Source organism: Lolium rigidum, chromosome 3, assembly GCF_022539505.1.
Source record: "Lolium rigidum isolate FL_2022 chromosome 3, APGP_CSIRO_Lrig_0.1, whole genome shotgun sequence".
NCBI classification, from domain to species: Eukaryota; Viridiplantae; Streptophyta; class Magnoliopsida; order Poales; family Poaceae; genus Lolium; species Lolium rigidum.
The window spans coordinates 48,878,493-48,900,877 of record NC_061510.1 but is presented as its reverse complement, the minus strand read 5'-3'; the positions used below and the strand labels follow the sequence as shown (position 1 = coordinate 48,900,877).

The following is a 22,385-nucleotide window of genomic DNA, read 5'->3' as shown; positions in this document are numbered from 1 at the left end:
TGAAGGACCCACTCATTTTAGGGATATAATAAATATTATGGCTAAACCCAAAGGGGTGTGGAAATGGATTATGTTTTACGGATCTTGGTATTTTTTTGAAGTGGGGAGCATAATTGTAAATACTGGATAATTAAATGGAATATTATTTGTAGAATTAAAGATCCGGTGATTTAGGCATCAAGGTGTTAGATCTAAAAAAATTACTAAACAAAAAGGGTATGTGGCTAGAATTTTAACACAATAAGTATCTTCATAATAAAAAAATTCCAAGGGCGCGCAAATCCTATCGACTCCCCTTCTGGAAAGATCTAATGCAAGCTAAAGCTTATTTTTGTAGAAGAGGTGAAAGGGAATTTCCCTCCCTAAGTGGTTTTAGTGTTACTGAATAATATGATTAGTGGACTAATCATGTGCTTGAGCTTTATGAAAGCGCCTAGGAACACCGTGGAGAGGGCATCGGTAATTGGAGACCCCTCGATGTGAAAGGTTAAATGAGAAGACATCCCAACAATTTTCATTATTGTGGCATTAGGAAAGCATGTACTATCAAGTACAGGGTCCGCTTTGGAAGGTATGGGTGGAATCAAAACATGTATATTTTCACCCACTAACATTTGCCTGGTCAGAGAGAGAGAGAGCCTACCCTTGATCTTTGGTGTGAAATCCCGAAGTTGTAGGTAACTAGAACAAGAACATCGAGCGTTCCACCCTGGAATTTCCTTTCAAAACTTCCTAGTTGAACACTGAGGGTATCTAGTGTGTTGCGTTGATGCATGTAATATGTATACATGAACTTTATACTTTATTAATACATATTCCCACATATTTGCAACATATATAATGTTATTTTCATTTTTTATATTAATCTATGGGGATTTACGTACCAATGATCCCCTTTATCTGGGTTATAACTCTGCAGAACAGAAAACCCCTGCTTTGTGTATTTTTCATTTTCAGAGATCTATACAGAGTCAAACTGAGCTAGGATTTTGGGGACATCGTTTTTTCATCAAGGGAAGAAGTATGTACACTAGGACCAGACCTGGAGGGCCAAAAGAGGGCAGGTGGTGCGCCCAGCAAGGGGGACGCCACCTTGCCTCTTTTCATTGTCCATCGTCCTATTCGCTTGATTCTTTCGCGAACCGACTTCTTTTGAACAAAAACCCCTATATATGACCCCCGAGGGTTATCTTGAGGGGAGCGTCGCAGAAATACGAAAACACGAAAATAGAGGTTGCATTAGCGAAGATTGGAGGGGGAAACTCCACCGGAGGGATCTCCACCTTCTCCAACGTCTTTCTCATCGACACCATGATCATGGGGGAGTAGTCCACCTCTGGACAAAGGGTTTGTGGGAGTAGCTTGATCTGTTTCTCTCATGTTTTTCTTAGATCTTAATACCATATGAGCTACCCAAGATGATTATAGTCATATATGTAATTCCTATGTGGTGGATCTTTATTATATGATATTGTGGTATGAGATTTGACTCTACTTTGTGTAAGATGTATTAATAGATGCATATTATGTACCCCGCTCTTAAGTATTGGTTCTGATCCAACTAGTATGTAAGAACGTGTGTGGAGAGATGTGTGTGTGTTAGATGGAGTAGCAAGGTTTTAGTGATTGGATAGTGACAACAAATTCATGATATATTATGGCTTTGTCTTTTCTTTTGCTATCTCAATAGGGATAAAGTGAATGCATGTGCTATGTTCGTCACGTGACAAAAGTGATGATCTTATTTGATCAAGGTAGCATATTTGATATTCAAACATCATGTCAAAGTATGGCTATGCTCTGTTAATTCTTAATACAAAATTGCATGAATTTTTTCCTTTTATTGTGGAGTATAAGAGAGATGTGCTGCATCATCTCTATCTTAGTACGTGATGCCCATATGAATGCGTATCTTACACATATTGAAGTTCTATTCTTATTATCTCATTGATGAATTGCTATTATCCACTACAACTTCAAAAAGAGAGTAGACAAGTGAACCTATGAACCCGGTCCATTTTTAATCATAAGAAATACTTTTTCATTGCATTTATCTTACTTTCTATTTGCATCACTATTTTAATTCGAAAATACAAAAATATTGAGTTCTCTTAATTACACACAAAACCCAAAAACAATCATTACTTTACTGCTTTTACATAGTTTACTTCACTTGTCTAGTTTACTTTACTTGTGTTACTACTTTTATTTACTATTACTAATACGAAACCTTGTGCTTGACAACCACACGGTGAAGTTGGGGACACAAGGATTTATTTTACTTTGCAGGATTGCTAGAAGAAGAGGAGGGAAGATAACTTTTTACTCAATTCCCCGAGAGTTCGACATAATCCTCGAGTCACCCTTGTGGGGAAAATACTCAGCTGACACAACACTCTGCACTTGGAGTCCCAATGTCATCATGCGTACATTGCGTGGAACTGGACCCTGCATTGTCATGGATGTTCTGACCCTGCATGGGAAACATCTGACCTGCCCAGTGGATTGTGCACGACGCTCATCGAGTGGCGCAACTCTCCCTGTATCTTGGAAGTTGGTCCTGAGGTAGCATGGAACATTTCCCCCTAGAAGTTTTGGCCTCATTCCAGAAGCTCTAGGCCTCTTGAAGAAAACCGTTGTAACGGTTCGATTTGAGGAGCCATTATATAAGACCCCTTCTTTCCCAGGACGAAATTGATAAAGTTGTCCTCTCCCCTCCATTGTTTAGAGGGCCCAAATCTTTGATATCTCCCTCCCTACTCCCTGGTTCTTAGATTTTATTGCCTATTATGGAAGAAAAGAGGATATCTAGATCTACACATTCAACATAGGAATTTTTATTCCCTCTTGTCACTGATGGTGGATCTTGTTACTCTTGGGTGTTTAGGAACCTTAGACAAAAAGAGTTTTCTTTGAGCTTATCCTTGGTAATGTAGAGCTTCGTGGCTTGCAAGTTTAGGAGCCTCCAATTAGGTTGTGGATCACCCCAAACAAAATTTTCAAGGGTTCAATTGTTGTCTTCAAATAAACCACTTAGTTGATCAGGGTACTTCTAATTGCGGAAGGCTCGAGAATAATATAGTGAGTCATTGTGGCTATTAAAGGGAATGGTGTCTCTAAAGTGCTCCAACATGGATATCGTTACCCCCAAAGGGGCTAACTTTAGCATACATCATCATCTACATTATGTGGTTATTTGTCAACCACCCTACTTACTTGTTACTAGCTTAATATCTTGTTTATCTTGTGAAGCTAGTTGTATCTTTCCATATAAGTTGCTCTGACCTAGTTGTAAATCTAGAGAACTTGTGTTCTTTTTCATCATATAAATTTTAAGAAAAATATTTGAACTTATAGTCGCCTATTCACTCCTCTACTCGACCTATTCTATCCTTTCAAATGATTTTATTTAATAGTATATGGATTGAGCATTTGATTGTGGAAGATATTTGGCTAGGCGATACACCAATCGCCCAACAGTGTCCATCATTATACAACATATTGCAACATAAATATATTTCCATTTCTAGTGTCTAACCAGAGGCTCCACTTTGGTTTCAGAAGGATTTAACAAGTGAAATGTCTAGTTACACGTTTGCCAAAAATTAATGATGGTTCAATTGACGAGCCAGACATGCTTGATTAGAAACTAACATCCTTAGTTTTTCTTATGAAAACTATGGATGGAGACCTTATGGATGGTCATACTAGGTTTCTACCCAAGTATTTGTGGAAACTTAAGATCCCACTGAAGATCAATATTTTATTGAGGTTTCTTAATAGAAAGGTATTGCTCATTAAAGATAATCTAGCTAAGCGAAATGTGAATGAGTGCAAGAAATACTATTTTTGTGACTTAGAGGAAACTATTCAACATTTATTTATCTCACGTCCCTTTGCTCTTCTTTTATGGCATATCATGCATATTATTTATAACCAACATCACAAATGTGTTTGTGAATTAGTTGGATGGGATTGACAAAAAAAACTAAATCTAGAATTTAGATAGGAGTTTAGTTTTACCTTGGTCGAGCTTTGCTTCTACCCTCTCCTTGGGGAGTCAAAGGCCATGTCCTTGTGAAGGTGCCTGGAGACCAAGACCCCAACCTTGCTCGTCCTTCTTATTGGATTGTGAGAATCCATGGATGTTGGTGATTGTTGTTGGGTTGAGTTCTTGAAATTTCTTGCCTAGTTATCTTACAAATTTAATAGAGATCAGGCAACCCGTAGTTGCGTGACCAACCTATATAGTTCTTCAGTGATCCGGCCTTATCCTCCACTGAACCAAGGACTGGATACCATCGAGACACTTGCACACTTGTCCCTTTAAACATTGTATCCGATCGACGATGCATCCGGCCTGGTCCACCATGCACACATTGTGGGTAACAGCTTCCAAACGGGGCCATGAGAATGATCCCTAACTAAAGGGCAATCTAATGAGGACATATCTGTGTGTAATCTATGTCCATCACTGTCACTGTATCACCCCTTTAATCATGCAAGTAATCCACTAACAAGAGTTCAAGAGAGTGCAAGACCAGGGAGGGACCAATCTAGCCCCTACTACTGTGCACCCACACAAAGCCATCTGCTAGGTTTACAAAACACCAATCGCATCAACAAGAAAATTAAATCATACATTGTGTCTTGGTGATCTCTGTCAGACTCAGGCGTCTACAGAGCCATGTACACATCACCGCACACTTGATTGATATAATTTCAGTCGTTCTCCCACCTTATATTGTGAGACATACAACACATTCAGAGGTACGTACCGACAAGATAAGGATTGAAATAGGCAAGCACACATACACATACACATATACTCGCTGTGCTTCATTCACGTTCACATTCAGGCCAACAGCTCTTGATTCTTCCTTCCATCTATAATTCCAGCACCAAGTCTGCATCAAGTCACAAAGACAGGTCGAGTGTAAGTACAGTGCACTGTGCATCGTCCTACAGTAGTACCTTGTTGATAGCTAGCTAATCCTTGAAGCTTCTCCAAAACTAGCAAGGAACATTTCACTGTCAAGTGTCCATTTTAGTGATGCGATTACTATGCTAGGTGGTTGCAAGAGTGATGGGTGGATAGGAACATGCATGCACCATCATTATTACACTGACTGAAGAAAAATAATACTACTACTGTATTGCACTCACAGTCTGCGTCGGTCTTGATCCAGTGGCCGCTCTTGTTGGCGTTCAGCTCGCCGCTGTCACCAGGGGAGGCGCTGAAGGAGCGCTTGGTGCAGCATCCGAGGCTCAGCATGCGCGGCCGGGTGGTCTTCGGCGAGGCCGTCGGCTCGTCGGTAGCACCGCCGCCGTCCTCCGGACCACAGCGTTTGCGGGTTTTCTTGGTCAGGTTCCTTGTCAGTATCGTGCTTTCAGGGTAGACTTTCCTGTGGAAGATTTGAAGGATCTGCAATGAGCAAATCCTTCTTACTTTCAGAACTCTGTCCAATGTTTGATGAATTCACGAAATTCACTGCATTATATTGTTGTTTATATGATGATAGGTAATATAACTGAGCAGCGCATATTTATCCAGTGAAATGTCTCTCTAATCATTTATTAAGATTTTTTGTTCAGTCAAATCCTTTCGCTAACAAAAAAAGGTAAAAATCATCTCAAAGAAACGGGAAGGAAAAGCAAGAGTGTCTAGACGGATAAATAAATTAGTCCAGCATCTTCGTAAGTCGTAATAAGAGGCTAAGGATACAATGACAAATGGAATGGTCCAGCAAGAAAGCTAGGATCCATAAAGATAACATTAGACAAGAGTTTGCAAACAAATTGACATGTCAAGTTGTCAACTCAGTGCCCCTATTATTAGCATATGGATTGTTTCAACATGGCATATGCAACTTAAGTTTCAGCTCTTCGTGACATATTTCTTAAGAAGTGATCCTAACTCATTTTGTTAGGGAAGTGGATGTACGAACTAGCTACCCAGGTTCAAATCTTCAATGACGCAGATTTGGATTCTTATTATTAAAAAAACACTGAGGGGCTTCCCCTACCGTATTACTTTCAAAAAAAAAAGGTTCGCCACTAAATAATCTCAACAGATTCTTCCATCACTAACCAAGTGATTTCTTATTAAGTCCAATTAAACTATAATTGTAACTATTTACTAATTGAGAAAATATTTTATTAGAAGTTCATAAACTTAGTGTAACATTAATAATATATTTTAAGATAGTAAGTCTGGATGGTACTATTTTGATGTGACCATCGAGCTATTACCAACAATTTATTTCCAAGACCCTTTAGTTACGAGAATATATCTCTGCTCAAATTATATTATACATACTCCACGCATACCAAAGTAAGGTATACATAAAATCTTACAAGCCAAATAGTAGCAGAGGCTCAAACAATGTAGTATGCCAAAGAACAATTTACTAAAGGAAAACGAAGAAGAACGGTACCTTCTTAAATTTGCTTTTAGTCGTTGCACTATCCGGCTCTCCATCGCCACCGGCGCCTTTCTCATCCTTCACCCTCCTCTTCTTCATCCTCTTGTAGCGGCCGCCGTCCCCTTTCCCTTGCTTCCCTTCATCCCTCTCCCCGCCGTCTTCCCCCTCCGCGACGGCGACAAGTGCTACCTTGTCCTCGACGAAGCGTGTGCGCATGAACAGCTCGCCGAGTGAGGTGCGCCGGCCACCGCCGTCCGGTTTGTCAGGTCGCGACTCGGCGTCGCTGCACACCGGGGAGCCGAATAGGAAGCCCTGCAGCGGGCAGTCGACGCCCATGGCGAAGCTCACCCGCGCGGACGGAATGTCGCTGCCCCCGAGGACCTTCTCCAGCTCGGCGCTCACCAGCATGAGGTCGTCCTCCGTTGGCGTGTCATCGTCCTTCTCCGCGACGGCCTCAATGGTGCACATCTCCTTCTCCACAGCGGCGTCCTCGGCCTCAGGCTGCAGGTAGGTGAAGGTGGGCGTGACAGTGCCATCGTCAGCTTCATCCACGGTGCCATCGGCATCAATGCTCTCCACGTCGACGTGATCGTAATCTTCGTCGTTGTCCTCGTGGTCGCTAGGGATGTCAAAGTCGGCGAAGCCCAGCGTGCCAATGGCGAGGAGGCCACTCCCGCTAAAGGTGAAGTGCTCGTCCGCGCTGACCAGCGGCGATGGATGGTTGGCGGCAAAGGCATCGTCACCGAAGTATTCGCCGTCCGGTGAGGCTAGTCCGGTGATGCAATTGCAGGCCCCACCTACAGTCGCAGATTAATATCCATGCATTTTCTAAATCATCGCAATTGTTAATCATGGGACTTTCCTAACTATGAGTTGAAGACACAAAAGAGATGACGTTGGACATGTGCGGAGATTTGTCAACATCAATTGTAGTGCTATAATAAGACTTTATATTTTCTTTAATTAGGCGGTGATGTAAGGGGCAATCCGTTTGGAAAATAAATTGTGCAAATGCTTGACCAATTCAATAGCATTACTGGAATATAATCTAATTGTGCTAAACTAGGATTATACTAGTTTATTTTATAAGATTGGAGTTCAAAAGATGCTAGTAAGCTAAATGATGAAATCGAACAAGATTACGGAAACCCCAAGGGCCGGGTATCCCGAGCTATGGATGGCCTGTTTTCTCTACTTTAGATGAGAGATTTTATTATTTTTGCACTATTCAATACTTTAGATGAGAGATTTTGTTATTTTTATATAGCCCCAAAAAATATAAAGTATTTTGAGCTTAGATTTTTTAAATCTTCAAAATACCGCATTTGATTTTATTAAAAAAATGGTATCTTTAGGCCGAACTACATTTGTCCGCACTCGACAAGACTGGTTGGTCATAGTAATGCCAAACAAAATTTCCCCAATTTCAAAAAGGAAAAAAAGAATACTCTCTACCCCACTAGAAACCTCCTCTCTATTGCATGATGTGTCATCTTCCTAAGAAATAATGCCTCCTGATTAAAGAATAGATATATACTGACATGGTACTAGTAGTAGTAGTAGAGTGAGATTGCTCTGCCACAGTTCGCGTTGCTATTCCTAATGGAAGATGTGGAGTGTACCATGTCCAATGTGATGAATAGTAGGATGGTAAAGAAACCCCGTGCATAGACTTCCTGAAGTGGTCCCTCCCAACTATTCGAACCCATGGTCTATAATTGTAGAATAATAACGAAACAATATCTTCTTTAAACCGCGTCAAGTTTATGTGTTCACGGGTACCATAGTTTGTATTTATATGAAGCCGCTACAAATTGTCACCGACACCTGCATCTCATATCTGGTAGTAGTCTAATTGATGTGGAACTTTGTGAAGTAGTTTTTGGTGACCTTGCGGTTCTACCCGCTCTTTGTTGGATCAGAAATAATAACCAAGAGATCAACATACAAAAGTTATTTTCTATCTATGACTGTGAATGAGTGCATCAATATAGTTAGTGAGCGTACCTCCGCCGGCGTTGAACTCTTTGAACACGTCATTATTGCTCCGTAGCTTTCGGTGCATCCAACCTAGGAGCTGGTACATGAAGAACATAAGAGGGTGACTGAACTGTCATTTCAATTTTCTTAATTGGAAGTGAGTCCTTTGTGAAATATTTTGATGTGATTAGGTAAATCAAACAGACACAGGTTGTTACAGCATTTCAAACAAATAAATAAAACTGAAAAATTAACAATCAAGAGAAGGGACATGTTCTGTAAAAAAAATGATCGTGCATGCCGTTCTGTCTTGAGGAAATGGTGCTTGAAAAATGGTAGTAGCCAGCATAATAAGAAAGCAGTCAAAGCGCTTCCGCCACATCATCTACTGTACTACGTAAATTCTCGCAGGATTATTCTTTGTGTCTCTTCTCTGTACCGGCATCTAGCTTAGAACTACACGGGCACTGTACTCATAGTCCTATCTCTCTGCTCCCTCAAGATCACGGCCATGCTCCACCAAGGCTCTGCCAGAAGCACGCGTACGTGAACATTGAGCATGATCGCCGCCGCAGCGCTGCTAGCTACGGTCGAGGTGCCGCCTGCCAGACTAGCACCGTCTCTTCCTCGCGTGCTTGCCTCGACGCTAGCGGCAGGAGCTCGCCGCCGGCCGCTGCTCGGCACGGATATGCCTCTCCTTCAACCCACCCACCCCCCGCGACTATATATCGTCGCTCCTCGCGCAGCTCTAATCCTACTTAGCTGCTAAGACAAGGAGTTCGGGACCGGCTCACCCAAAGTAATGGAAGATCAGTTGCTTGAAATCCGTGTAGAACAATCAGGTAATAAATGGAAGAAAAAGAAAGGAACAGACAGCGATATGATGATGAGGGATTGAGGAAGGAAGGCACTGACCGTCATCTTGGAGAGGCTTGCGTAGCTTACCAGGGAGCCAGAGTGATGAGGGCGGCATTAATAGATGAAGAAGAGCGAAGGCACTGGAGATGCAGGAGTGATCCATCATCATCAGTCGGTAGATGGAAACACGGGGAAGGGAACAAACTGTCGAGTAGGGGCCAGCTCGCATGTAAGCTAGCTAGCCGCATTGCAGCCACTCCAGTCCAGTCCATGCAAGCCCGTACTTTGTAGCCTTGTATGTGACTCAACCCAAGTTGGGGGTTGTCAAAGTACAGCTTGTCCACATGAGCATGTCACCGCGACGTGCGCGCGCGTGTGTGTCAGTGATCACTTTCAGTTCACATCAGCAGGTATATGCATGCTTGTGTCGTGTGCTTTTGCTCTCCCTCATGGCCCGTGCTTTTATTTTAGGGAGATGATAATAAAATGTCTTGGGAGAGTTAAGCTGACAGTAAATTCAGACCTGGTATCTAGAACATATCGACATGACACAACCAGATAAGCGGCATGATCAGTTCTGAAAGCTAGCTGGGTAGCATAATATACATGATATCAAGGGTGTGATTGGTAGCTAGCATGATGTTCAGCTAGTCTTGGGATGCAAATTATGGTGTTTGATAGCCTACATCAGTCTCTCAGACAGGCTAGCGCGAACCGCAAAACATCCCACGGCCAGTGCGATACTTGGGTTTACCATTGTCGGTTACTAGGCTTAAATGTGCGGACCTTCAATACTTGGAAGATAAAATTGCCGGAAAGTTTGCCGCCGGAAATTGGAAGAATGTGAACATGGCCGGTAGAAGAGTGTTGGTCCGCTCCGTCCTTACTTCTCAAACGATCCATCACATCACCTCCTTCGACCTTCCAAAGGAGGTCACTCATAGAATCATGGCTCTTCTCTGGGCTTTTCTTTGGGCGGGCCGCGACAAAGTGACGGGGGCAAGTGCAAAGTTAATTGGAAGAAAGTATGCCGTCCTACCAAGCTTGGTGGCCTTGGTATCTTGCACCTCGAGAAGTTTGCCACCGCCCTAAGGCTAAGATGGTTATGGCTTGAGTGGACCGATGAATCAAAATCTTCGATCGGTCTTGGTAATCCATGCAATAAGGAGGACCGACGGCTTTTTTTGCGGCCGCCACTTTTGTTAATATTGGAAATGGAGAAAAGGCGAAGTTTTTGACCTCTCCTTGGTTTGGCGGACTTTGCCCATGTGATTTGGCGCCCTTGATCTTTAAATTGTCTAAGAAGAAGAATTGCAATGTCCGGAAAGCTCTCCATAACAACTTTTGGGTCAATCAAATCAAGATCCCTCATGAGTTTGGGGTGCCTCACATTGAAGAATTTGTCAAGCTTTGGGGTCTCCTTCAAGACGTGCACCTTCTCCATGATGTTTCGTACACCATTATTTGGAAGTTCACAAATGATGGAAAATATTCTGCCTCCTCGGCCTACAAGATGCAATTCGAAGGCCTAGTTTCGACCTCCCTAAACTCCACGGTTTGGAAATTTTGGGCACCTCCAAAGTGCAAATTCTTCGCTTGGTTGATTATGCAAAATAGAGTATGGACGGTGGATAGGCTTCAACGTAGAGGTTGGGAAAATTGTGGAAACTGTCCTCTATGCAATCAAGTCCAAGAGATGGCGGACCACCTCATGTACAAATGTCGTTTTACCTTGCGAGTTTGGAAAAAGATTCTAGCTTGTTGTGGTATTCATGATAGACCCCTGGAGTCATGGATCAACGAGCCAAACATCGATGTGTGGTGGACAAATATTGCCTTAGGAAGAGGTCAACATAGGAAAGCTTTGGCATCCTTGCTTATGCTCATCTCTTGGGAAGTTGGAAGGAGCGCAACGCTAGAGTCTTCCGCCACCACCATTCCGCCACAAATAATATCATCGCCAAGATCAAAGATGAGGCTCGGGCTTGGTGCTTGGCCGGTGCTAAGAAATTGTGCAATGTAATACCGGGAGAGTAGGCTTTCGATAAAGTCCTAGGGCATGTCCTAGGAATTTGTTATAAAACTATAAACTTCTTCTCTATTAATGAAAATGGAAAACTGAATCATCCATTTCCACGGAGCCAGGCTTGGAGGACTACTATCTCCCGATCTGGCACAGGCTCCGCATCCCAACCCTTCACCTATGTTCTCAATTCTAAGAAATGGTCTTCATCTCTTCTATATATTGTGTTGCATCTTGTTCTTTCACCTCCACATGCATTCCCGATTCTAATCAATCCATTGTTCCTTTCATATCCAAGTGTGCATGGAAAATGGTGGGCATTTGGGCATCGTCGCAGTATCGTGTGAGGAGTATGGTGGCCAAGTCATTGTTGCAGTACCGTGCTAGGAGGATGGGGGTCATGTCTCTGTCGCTGCATAGTACCATGTGTGGAGAATATCGCAGAATAGAGAGGAGCTCAAGAATATGATTAGATAGGTTTTTCACTTATCTAGGACAAGTGCTCATCCTAGATTTCTCCATCTATCCATTTGCGGATTTTTTCTTTTCTTTCGGAGTTGCATGGGATTTTCACCGGTGTAAAGTGGTTGCGGTGTAATACCAATGTAATAAAAATGGAATTTTATATCTGAATGAAATGAAAATTGCTTTCACTTGATCATGATTTTCTGATCGTAATTAATTTAGGTGTCGTAAAATATCTACTAAACATGACATAAATATTCGCCCACTTTTCTCGTCAATTAAAGTACCGAGTCATTTCCGCATTTATGTCACGTATGAGAGAGCACGACAAATATGTAAGTGATGCGAGAAAATAAAAGTGCCTCGTCTGCATTTTCCGGACACAATTATTCTTGGCGGTTTTTATTTGCCGCCTCGGTGTGAGCACAATGATTAGGCATGTGCCTCGGCGTTCAAAACCGCCAGGGGACCGAGTGTGTTGTTGTAGTGACGATCAACTGGCAACGGTCACGATATGGGGAGATCAAGGAGAGCTTCTTCATCGCTTTCGGGACGCGCCAGCTTGGGAACAAGCTACTTATCAACAAGGGGACATGTCACTCACCATGACCCAACAACAATGGTGAGGCCTACCTCAAGTACGCCATCGGTAACTGTGGACCAGGGGAGCGAACATGCCGTAGAATACATACCACCTATACTCCAGGGAAAACATGCACATAGGCCCAACCCACGATATGGCTGAAACCTGACGCACTTAAAGATGACACACATCTCTACTTATCTCCTGGGAAGCGTTACGAAGAGGGTGTTGATGAACTAGAACCCTAAAGACATCCAACTCTACCTCTTAATACCCTTAGTTCTCTCTCTCCTTAATCCCTTGAAACTTATGTATCCATCTACTCTTGTATCGAATTTGAGTGAGATCCATAGTGGACATGGATACAACCAGGAAAGTTACACAATGGGCAATTGCATGTAAATAGCTTGGAGGGGCCATATAGATAAATTTGCGGGTCAAATCTACAGTTTAATTAATTTTTTCTTAGAAAAAACTCACCATGGGGAGGGGGGAGGGGCCATGGCCCTCGCCTGCCCTTGCTAGCTCTATCCTTGATAGTGTCGGGGGGATGGCCCCCGGTAGGCCAAGATATGGCAAATATGCCATGATAAACCATTTGAATACCGGATTAAAGATTAATCGGCATGCTCAAAGTTGAGTGAGAACTGAGCTAAAGTGATACAAACCTGTATACTAGGAGGGGTACCGGAGTACGAGAAACACAAGAGATTGAGGTACACAGGCAAAGATGCCGGAGCTCAAAGGTAAAGATATCGGAGATCTGACATAGGCTCAACTGTAGCATGTCGGCATTCCAGTCAAAGATTTCTTCAAGGACCAAAGGACAAGATGAGTGAAGCACTTCAGCTTTAATCGAAGCCCTGACGCCAAAGGAGTTGCTGACGTTAAAGATAACGAACGAGGTCATCAGCCCTCTGATTAAAGACAGAAGCAACGTCACTGGGGCCAAAGAGGCTTTATAAAGTAGCTTAGCTCATCAAAGATGCCATTAGGGTTTCTTCCCTTGTAAGCCACCTCTCCCCTATATAAGGAGAGGAGGGGCACCCCTGCGCGGGGGAGACTGGCGGTTCATTAGACGGTCAACACTTGGGTAGAGTTTTCACCTTTTAGTCCGTACGTCTTCAACCTCTGGACCTTGGCCAAGTTCATCAATACAATCTTGAGTTCAATCTCTTTCTCCCTCTTAACCTTCCCCCCACCCGGATCCTCAAGCGTACATCCGGCCCCAACTTAAGTCTACCCATGGCATATGTTGTTCCACCACGACGACAGTTGGCGCCCACCGTTGGGCTAGCAGCTGCGCTTGTTGGACTTCATATCCGGGCGGGTCTTCTCAACGTCGCCGGCGAGCGCGTGGTGTATGGCCTCGTCCAGCGCCTCGGCTCGCTGGACTTCATCAACGACAACGCCAGCTGCTTCGCCAACAGCGGACGCTTCCCCAAGAACGGCTGGATCATCGAGTTCGGCGCGCACCGTGTCTACCTCGGCACCGTGCCGGAGCCCCGGTACCCGTCGCTGGTGTTGGTGGCGCCGGATCCTCCAAGGTCTGCAGCTGCCTGCGGGACGTGCACCGATCGCGCCGCCGGCAGCGTCGAGGTCATGATGGCCGGCGCAACTAGAGCGGGCCAAGGAGCCGCAGAAGAGGGCACCGCGCAAGCCAAATCCGGGTGCACGACAAATCCTCCCACCGAGCGCGACGAGGTCACCGCCGGCACCTCCAACGTGCCACCGCCGGCAATTCTGCTCCAGGCTGCCATGAGCGTGTTGGCAACGCCCATCGCGCACAACGCCGATGTCGTGGCCGCACGAGCTGAGCTAGAAGCGCAGCGGCAAACGCTGCTCACCGGCGGAGCAGATGTCATCCGAGCCCAACAGGAGCTCAACCTAACCCTCCGTGAGTATAACGCATCGCATGGCTTTGCTTCAGTTAGCGCAAACCCCGCTAGAGTAGCAGGAAACCGGCTTAGAGGTCGTAACTTAGACCAGGATCTGCGCCGAGAAGTTCTTTCCGGTAAGTCTGTGTCGGCTTCTTTGGGACCGGTAGAGAAACCTAAGTATAGCAGTCCAGATAAAACTTTGAAAACTGCTAGGGCTGCAGTAGAGGCATGTGATTCTCTGTCAGGTGATGCTCTGGCAAAACAACAAGCCCAATTTAAAGAGTTACTTGCAACAATCGAGGCACAAAATGTTGAGATGGCCCGGAACAATAAAGCGGCCATGGCCTCACAAACAGTGCGTTCGGCAAAGAATGCCGGAAGCAAGTCCCATGGGTAGGCCTCGTCCCCCCATTCGGACAGAAGAAGAGAAAAAGATGAAAATGCACAACAAATGACTGTGTATGATCCGTGTTTGGTCGGAAAACAAAAAGCCGGGCAATACAATGCCGGCAGAAAAAGCCAAGGGGCAGGTCACGGCTATGCCGGAAACGCTTATGCCAGAAAAGGCGAAACCGGGCAAAACTATCGAGCACCCAGAGTGGCGTATGCCGATGATGAAATGCCACCACCAAGGCACCCAAGAAGGAACGCCGATATGCCTGACCGGTATGGTGAAGCCGATTCCGGATTGGAAAGAACCAGATACAACCGGAATCCTTTGGGAGAACGTGTTGGAGAAAGGTGTTTACCAGAGCGAGATGCTCGGCACAAGTTGGATAGAGTTTACTTGTCCGAGATGATTGAGTCCGAGGGTCCACAGGGTCCAAAGTGTTTTGGCCCCCGGATCATGAGGGAAGAACTGTGGTGCGTAACTTTCAGTTGCCCCGGGACACGAGAACATACGATGAAAGCACCAAGCCGGAAGATTGGCTCGCGGATTACGTTACAACGGTATATGAAGCTGGAGGGGGAGGAACCGCAGCTGGCGGAGGAAACCGGCGCTGGGCGGTAGGATTCGTACCATCAGTCCTAGTTGGACCGGCGCGCATTTGGCTAAACAATTTGCCAGCCGGAAGCATAAATGGGTGGCTTGATTCTGAAGAAGCGTTCGTGAGCAACTTCAGCAGTCCATACCGGAGACCAAACAGGCCGCAGCAGGTCGCCATGTGCCAACAGCGCGAGAATGAAACATACCGGGAATATCTGACCCGGTGGAGTTCAACAAGAAACTCCTGCGAGGGCGTGATAGAAGCACATGCCATCAGTTGGTTCTGCAATGGGTGCTGGAGAGGTTCCCCGTTGTGGAAAAATTTACAAAGAAACATGCCGGCAACTTTGGCTGAAATGATCCGGGTGGCAGATAGCTATGCGTTGGGAGATCCCATGCAACCAGCAATCGCGGGTGATCCATTGCCAAGAATCCCACCGCGCCAAGATCAATACCGGAACAACCACCATAACAAAAGAAGAGAAGATTTTCCGGATAGAAGATATGGAGTGCAGCATGTCGCCGCTGTACAAGACAACTCGGGGGCCGGTGGAAGCCAAAGGCAGAAAACCGGAAATCAGCCGTGGGCTGGCCAGAAAAAACAGTAGGTGGAGAAAAAACCTTGGCATGATCAGCCAAAGTACACCATGGAATCCGCAATGCAGCAGTCGTGCCGCTGGCACCCTCCTAACTCCGCGAAGCCGGCGAATCACTTGACAAAAGATTGCTCCTGGACCAAGCACTTGATGACAAGGGCCGAGATAAAAGATGCTAGAGACCAAGGTTTTGACGCATTGCCACCGCCGCCACCGTTAACTAGGGAAATACGCAGCCGTTTTTCGCACAGCAAAACAAGCCGCAGCAGCAAGAAGGAGTTCATCAGGTGGTGAAAGGCAACAACAATCATGCCCCGCCCCCCACGCCGCAAGGCCGGAATGTTTACCATGATCCGGATGTGTGCTGTGTGGTCTTCGTGACCGAACCAAGAGACAAGCAAAGTATGCATCGCCGTTCCATGGAAGTGAACGCGGTGATACCGGCAGTACCAAATACATGCTATGGTCAGAACAAGAGATCACTTGGTAATTCAAGGATCATCCAAAGGTGATGCCTAACCCGGGCGGATATGCTCTGGTGGTGGATCCGATCATGCACGGAGCATCATCGCGAGACCGGTTCAACAAGGTGATGGTGGACAATGGTAGCAGCATCAACATCATCTACCGGCACACCATGCACACGCTTGGTATAACTGAAAATATGCTGGAGCCAAGCCGCACGACGTTCCACGGCATAGTTCCGGGATTGTCCTGCTCGCCAATGGGAAAAGTCCGGGTTGATGTGCTATTCGGTGGCTGAGATAACTGTCGTTTCAAGAACATTCTGTTTAAGGTTGTCGATCTGGACAGCCCTTACCATGCACTGCTTGGGAGACCGGCATTGGCTAAGTTCATGGCCTCAACTCATACGGCGTATCTAAAGATGAATATGCCGGCACCTAACGGTCCCTTAACCGTGGTGGGAAACTATAAGGTCTCGCTGGAAACCGCATCAGCTGGATCAAACTTGGCCGAATCGCTGGTCATAGCGGAGGAAAAAAAGGATACAAACTATTGTCGCGCTGGCTCAATCATCCTAGCTGAACTTAGCGGCAATGAGCAGCCCCCTTGGCGGAGCGGTTTTCAAACCGGCAAAGGAAACAGAAGACATCGTTCTGGATCCGACTTACCTAAAGTGCACCGTTCGTATCGGTGCCGGCCTGAGTGAGGCATAGGAAAGCGCGCTCGTCAACTTCCTCCGTGAGAATCGGAACATCTTCTCCTGGTCTACTGATGACTTGGTGGGTGTGTCGAGGGAGTTGGCTGAGCACTCTCTGAATGTCCGGAAGGATGCAAAACCGGTGAAGCAACCTTTACGCCGGTTCGCTGAAGACATGAGGAAGGTTATCGGAGAGGAAGTAACCAAACTGCTGGTATCCGGCTTCATCGTCGAAGTCCTGCATATCGAGTGGCTGGCAAACCCAGTGCTGGTCGAGAAGAAGAAGGAAAGAAGACCCCAAAGCACCCAAGGCTTGGCGCATATGTATTGACTACACGCACTTGAACAAGGCTTGTCCCAAAGACCCGTTCCCGTTACCCTGGATTGATCAGGTGATCGATTCCACTGCTGGATGTGAACTGTTGTCGTTTCTGGATGCTTACTCTGGTTTCCACCAGATTCCCCTGAAAAAGGAAGATCAAATAAAAATTGCTTTCATTACCCCGCACGGGGCTTATTGCTATGTCACTATGCCCTTTGGTTTGAGAAATGTCGGCGCAACATACCAGCGCTGTATGCAAAAATGGCTTCATGATCAAATAGGTAAAAATGTGCAAGTCTATGTCGATGATGTCGTGATAAAAACTAAAGTAAAAGATACCTTGATCGACGATCTGAGACAAACCTTTGATAACCTAAGAAGGTTCCGGATGAAACTCAACCCGGCAAAATGTACCTTTGGAGTACCGGCCGGAAAACTTCTCGGTTTCTTGGTATCGAGCCACGACATAGAAGTTAATCCGGTTAAGATACGAGCCATCGAAAGGATGGAGCTTCCACAATGTCTCAATGATGTGCAAAAATTCACCGGATGCTTGGTATCCTTGAGCCGGTTGGGAGAAAAAGCCTTACCCTTGTATGCGCTGATGAAAAAATGGATACTTTCATCTGGACCTCACAGGCAGATGTAGCATTCAAGGAGCTAAAAAAGATGCTGGCCACCGCGCCCATCCTAGAATCTCCCTTGGAAAAGAGCCCATGATGCTCTACATAGCAGCAACAAACCAGGTCGTAAGTGTCGTGGTTGTGGTGGAAAGAGAAGAGGAAGGAAAAACCGTGCAGAGACCGGTATACTACCTGATCGAGGTGCTCTCCCTCTCAAAAAAATTTACCCACACTAACAGAAAATGACTTATGGCGTGTTCATGGCCGCCACAAAGCTCAAGCATTACTTCGAGGAACACCCGATGACGATGATATGCGAGGCTCCTATCTCGGAGATCATCGGCAACAAAGATGCAAGCGGCAGAATCGCAAAATGGGCAATCCAATTGTCACCATATGTGCCGCAATACAAAATAAGGGATGCGATTAAGTCAGGGGCACTGGCGGATTTGCTAGTAGATTGGGACGAGATGCAATACAAGTCGCCACTACCAGAAACAGAATACTGGAGGATGCACTTTGATGGATCAAAACTCAAGGAAGGACTTGGAGCTGGAGTGGTGCTCACATCGACAAAGGGAGACAACCTGAGGTATGTACTGCAAATACACTTCAGGGCATCAAACAATGTCGCTGAATATGAGGCTTTAGTCCACGGGCCCAAGGTCGCAAAAGAAGTCGGAGTGCGCCGGATCATATGTTACGGTGATTCAGATCTTGTGGTACATCAGTGTTCCGGAGATTAGGACGCAAAAGATGCGAATATGGCATCATATCGGTTCTATGTGCAACAAATTGCCGGATTATTTGAAGGATGCGAGTTTCACCATGTGTCGCGGGCAGAAAATGACGCAGCTGACACTTTGTCCAAGCTAGGCTCATCCATGAAAGAAATACCTGCCGGAATAGCGTTGTCCCACCTAAGGAAGCCGCGATCAAACTGAGTCCGAAATCTGAATCAATTTTTGTGCCGGGATCGCACATTGTCCCGATGGACATTGACAACCCAAACCCGGGGACTGCTCCCTCTTGCTCAGGGAATGATGCATCTAACCCGGGGACTTCAGGGTCAAAGCCGGAAGAAACTATGTCTTTGGATTGTATGGAGATCGATATGCCGGTCTTTGTGGTCCGAGAAGCACCAACCTGGGTAAAACCTATTAAGGAATTCCTAGTCAACGGTTGTGTGCCAGTTGATGAAGCCGAATCAAGGAGAATCCAAAGGAGGTCCAAATCATACACCATCATCAATGGTGAGATGTACAAGAGAAGCGTAACAGGAGTGCTGCAACGCTGTGTGGAGCCGGAAGAAGGAAAAGAAATGCTCCGAGAGATCCACCAAGGGGAATGTGGGCACCATGCCTCGTCAAGGGAATTGGTAGCAAAAGTGTTCCGGTATGGGTTTTACTGGCCCACGGCTTTAGAAGACGTTGAGGACTTGGTTCGGAAGTGCATCGGATGCCAGAGGTACAGCAAGCAAAATCATACCCCAGCCTCCGGCTTAAAACGATACCGATAACTTGGCCCTTTGCGGTTTGGTGCCTAGACATGGTCAGACCATTCCGGCCGGCAAGAGGACAAATGTCCCACATCCTGGTCATGGTGGATAAGTTTACCAAATGGGTTGAAGTTAAACCAATCCGGAAATGTGATGGGCACACGGCCGTCAAGTTTCTGAAAGTCATCATCTTGCGGTATGGTTACCCGCACAGTATTATCACTGACAACGGCTCAAACTTTGCCCAAGGGGAATTCAAGTGGTTTTGTGAGGATAACAGAATCCGGTTGGATCTAGCCTTAGTGGCACACCCGGAAGCTAACGGCTAAGTGGAAAGGATGAATGCACTTGTGCTATCCGGAATAAAACCACGGCTTATCGAGCCACTCTAAAAAACACCAGGATGTTGGCTTGATGAATTACCATCTGTGCTGTGGAGTATAAGAACCACACCAAACCGGTCAACCGGTTATACACCATTTTTCATGGTATATGGAGCAAAAGCGGTCATACCAACCGACATTCTCCATGACTCACCACGACTATACAGAGGAAGAGGTCAAAGAAGCCAGAGAAAATGATGTCGATTTGCTCGAGGAACAAAGAGAGCTGGCATTGGCAAGATCGGCCATATACCAACAAAACCTTAGACGCTATCATAGCCGGAAGGTAAACCCAAGGGTATTCCAAGAAGGGGACCTGGTGTTACGTCTGGTGCAGCGCACTGAAGGATGGCACAAACTTTCACCCCCATGGGACGGACCTTTCATTGTGAGCAATGCTCTGCACAATGATGCCTATTGCCTGATAGATGCACAGGATGCCAAGAAAGGAAAGAAGGACAGGTCAGGAGAAGAGACCAAACGCCCATGGAGCATAGCTCTACTTCGCCCTTTCTATTCCTGAAGATGTAATGCAAGGGGTTCTTTTTTGTACCTTATTTGCTATCAATAAACATGCCGGCACCTTGAATGTATCTCGAGGACTGCCTTTACTGGAATTGCATGCAATCTGTTTATTTTTTCTGCCTACCGGTTTCTTTGTTTGAAATTTTCTTTTCCGGTTTAGTAATGTGTTTGACCTAAGGGTAAATCTTCGACTTAGCTGCTGTCCGCAACCCGGCTTCATGGCAAGCAAGACAAACCGGAAGGATCTAAACACAAGAAAATGAAAAAGGGAACCAAAACAAACAATCCGGAACAGAGTTTAACTAACGCCGGTTATACCAGTTTTTTCGTGATTTTTTTTGATTTTTTCTCTAAGTTCGAGAAAGTATCTGCTTGGCAAAAGAACTTTGGGCCCCATACGTCAAACACCCAAAAGAGGTAGACAAAGCCAAAGCAAAAGAACCAAGCATGCATTTGATTGAACTCGGGAATGAATCCGGAGTCTTCACCACGGAAATTGAAAAGAAGACAAACCGAAAGGTTTTCATTAAACCAAACTTACCGGTTTAGCATAACAAGCTTAAAAAGGTTCAAACATCTCAAACCTAGCAAGCTAATCAGTTTAACGCATCAAAAGGACTTAACTGTATATTACATCTTACCACCCGGAATACCGGGGGATTTCACGAATTGTTTATGATAGACAGGGCCCAAAGTTTTTTTACTCGTAAAGCGGAGATGAGCTCTCCGGGGCTTGCTCAGTTGCGACAGGTTCATTGTTGCCGGCAGCGGGTTCTTCAGGGGCATCTCCCTCAACTTGTTCTTCTTTGCCAGCTGCGGCTTCTTCTTCTTCATCAGTAAATTCTTCTTGAAGATCAGCCGGAGGAGGAATGAAGGTGCTGGTAGAGGCATAGCACGCAATGCGGTAAGACCGGTCGTGGCGCGCGGTAGCTTTCGCTGGATCGGTGTTGGTGGGAGCATCACCGCGCATGTTGTGCAAGGCATCCAGATCCAGAGATTCATACCAGGAGCAGGCAAACCGCAGCGCGTTGTCAGCCCTAGCCCGTGCAGCAGAATGCCGCCACTCGCTCAGCCGCTTGCCGCTGTCCAGAAGCCGGTCAGAATGGAGCTGACGTTGTTCGGAACATGCTCTTCAGGCCAAAGGCACTTGAAGGCCTTGATAGCGGCATCTGGCAGCTGAGTAAGGTGCCGGCCGACGATCCTCATGTGCGTGATGCGGGAGAAGAGAGCGGCAAGATGGTCCTCTGTGGTCCAGGAGGGCTGGCGTCAGAAGCCGGATTCTCAACCCGGACCTTGGCAACGGACGCTTCGGCACGTACCTGAGAATCCGGGAAGAGTTCTGCGGAAAGATCAAAAGAAGCCAGTGTAAGAATAAACCGGTAAGAAGAGAAATCTTGTAAGCAAAAACAAGAACACCTACTCCGGGCATTGTCGTCCACGTCCTTGATCATCTGGCCAAGCGAGGCCTGGACCACCAAGAATTGGTCGTTCCGCTCCTGCTCCAGCTTCCGCTGCTTCCTCTCCTCCTCAAGCTCTTGGCGCAGCTGCTCCTGGGCATCAGCAAGTTGCTTCTAGGCCTCTTCAACCTTGGCTTTGCGGGCAGAGATGGCCTCCTTCAGCGCCCTAGCGTGCTGCAGCCCGGCCTGGACTAGTTGCTCCTTGAGGTTGGCGGTTTCATTCCGCTGAGCCTGCAGGTCACGCTGATGCTGGAGGGACAGCTCTTCCTTTTCAGCTGAAATCCGGAATGGATGGAGTTAGTAGAATAAGATAACAAGGGAAAAAACAAACCGACAGATGAGGCTTACCTTTAAGTGCAGCAACTTGGCTGATGAGGTCGTCGAGGGAAGCTTCCGGCAGAGCAACTACACAAAAGAAACCTTTTAATAGAGTTAATCAAAGGAAAAACCGGTACAAAAGAAGATGGTCAGCTCAAACAAACCTTGGCTCTAGCTGTGGGTAAGCTGAAGCGCGGTAAAGGCCTCGGTGAGGTCACGGTGCTCCCACAGCAGATTTTCAAAGAGTTTTTTGTGTGAGTCCAACACGCCCTGCAAAAGTTAAAACAAACCATGAGGGA

The 22,385-nt window shown here is 46.0% G+C and overlaps 1 protein-coding gene across 1 annotated transcript; it reads right to left on the bottom strand.

The window, feature by feature from the left end:
* Positions 1–4,602: 4,602 nt before the first annotated feature.
* Positions 4,603–9,341, bottom strand: LOC124695974 (protein LAZY 1). The gene is made up of 5 exons (XM_047228769.1): positions 9,321–9,341; positions 8,433–8,502; positions 6,438–7,222; positions 5,167–5,425; positions 4,603–4,907 (listed from the first exon to the last, which is right to left on the bottom strand). Exons 1-5 carry the CDS (start codon positions 9,324–9,326, stop codon positions 4,888–4,890), a joined length of 1,140 nt encoding a protein of 379 aa, XP_047084725.1. The 5' UTR covers positions 9,327–9,341; the 3' UTR covers positions 4,603–4,887.
* Positions 9,342–22,385: the final 13,044 nt, after the last annotated feature.

What these genes read in the sequence shown, in the direction of transcription:
- LOC124695974 (XM_047228769.1), bottom strand. An exon ending in CTAAAAGCAAATTTAAGAAG is followed by an intron (nt 5,426 to 6,437) that starts GTACCGTTCTTC and finishes TGCTCATTGCAG; the next exon opens with ATCCTTCAAATCTTCCACAG. An exon ending in GATCAAGACCGACGCAGACT is followed by an intron (nt 4,908 to 5,166) that starts GTGAGTGCAATA and finishes GACTTGATGCAG; the next exon opens with ACTTGGTGCTGGAATTATAG.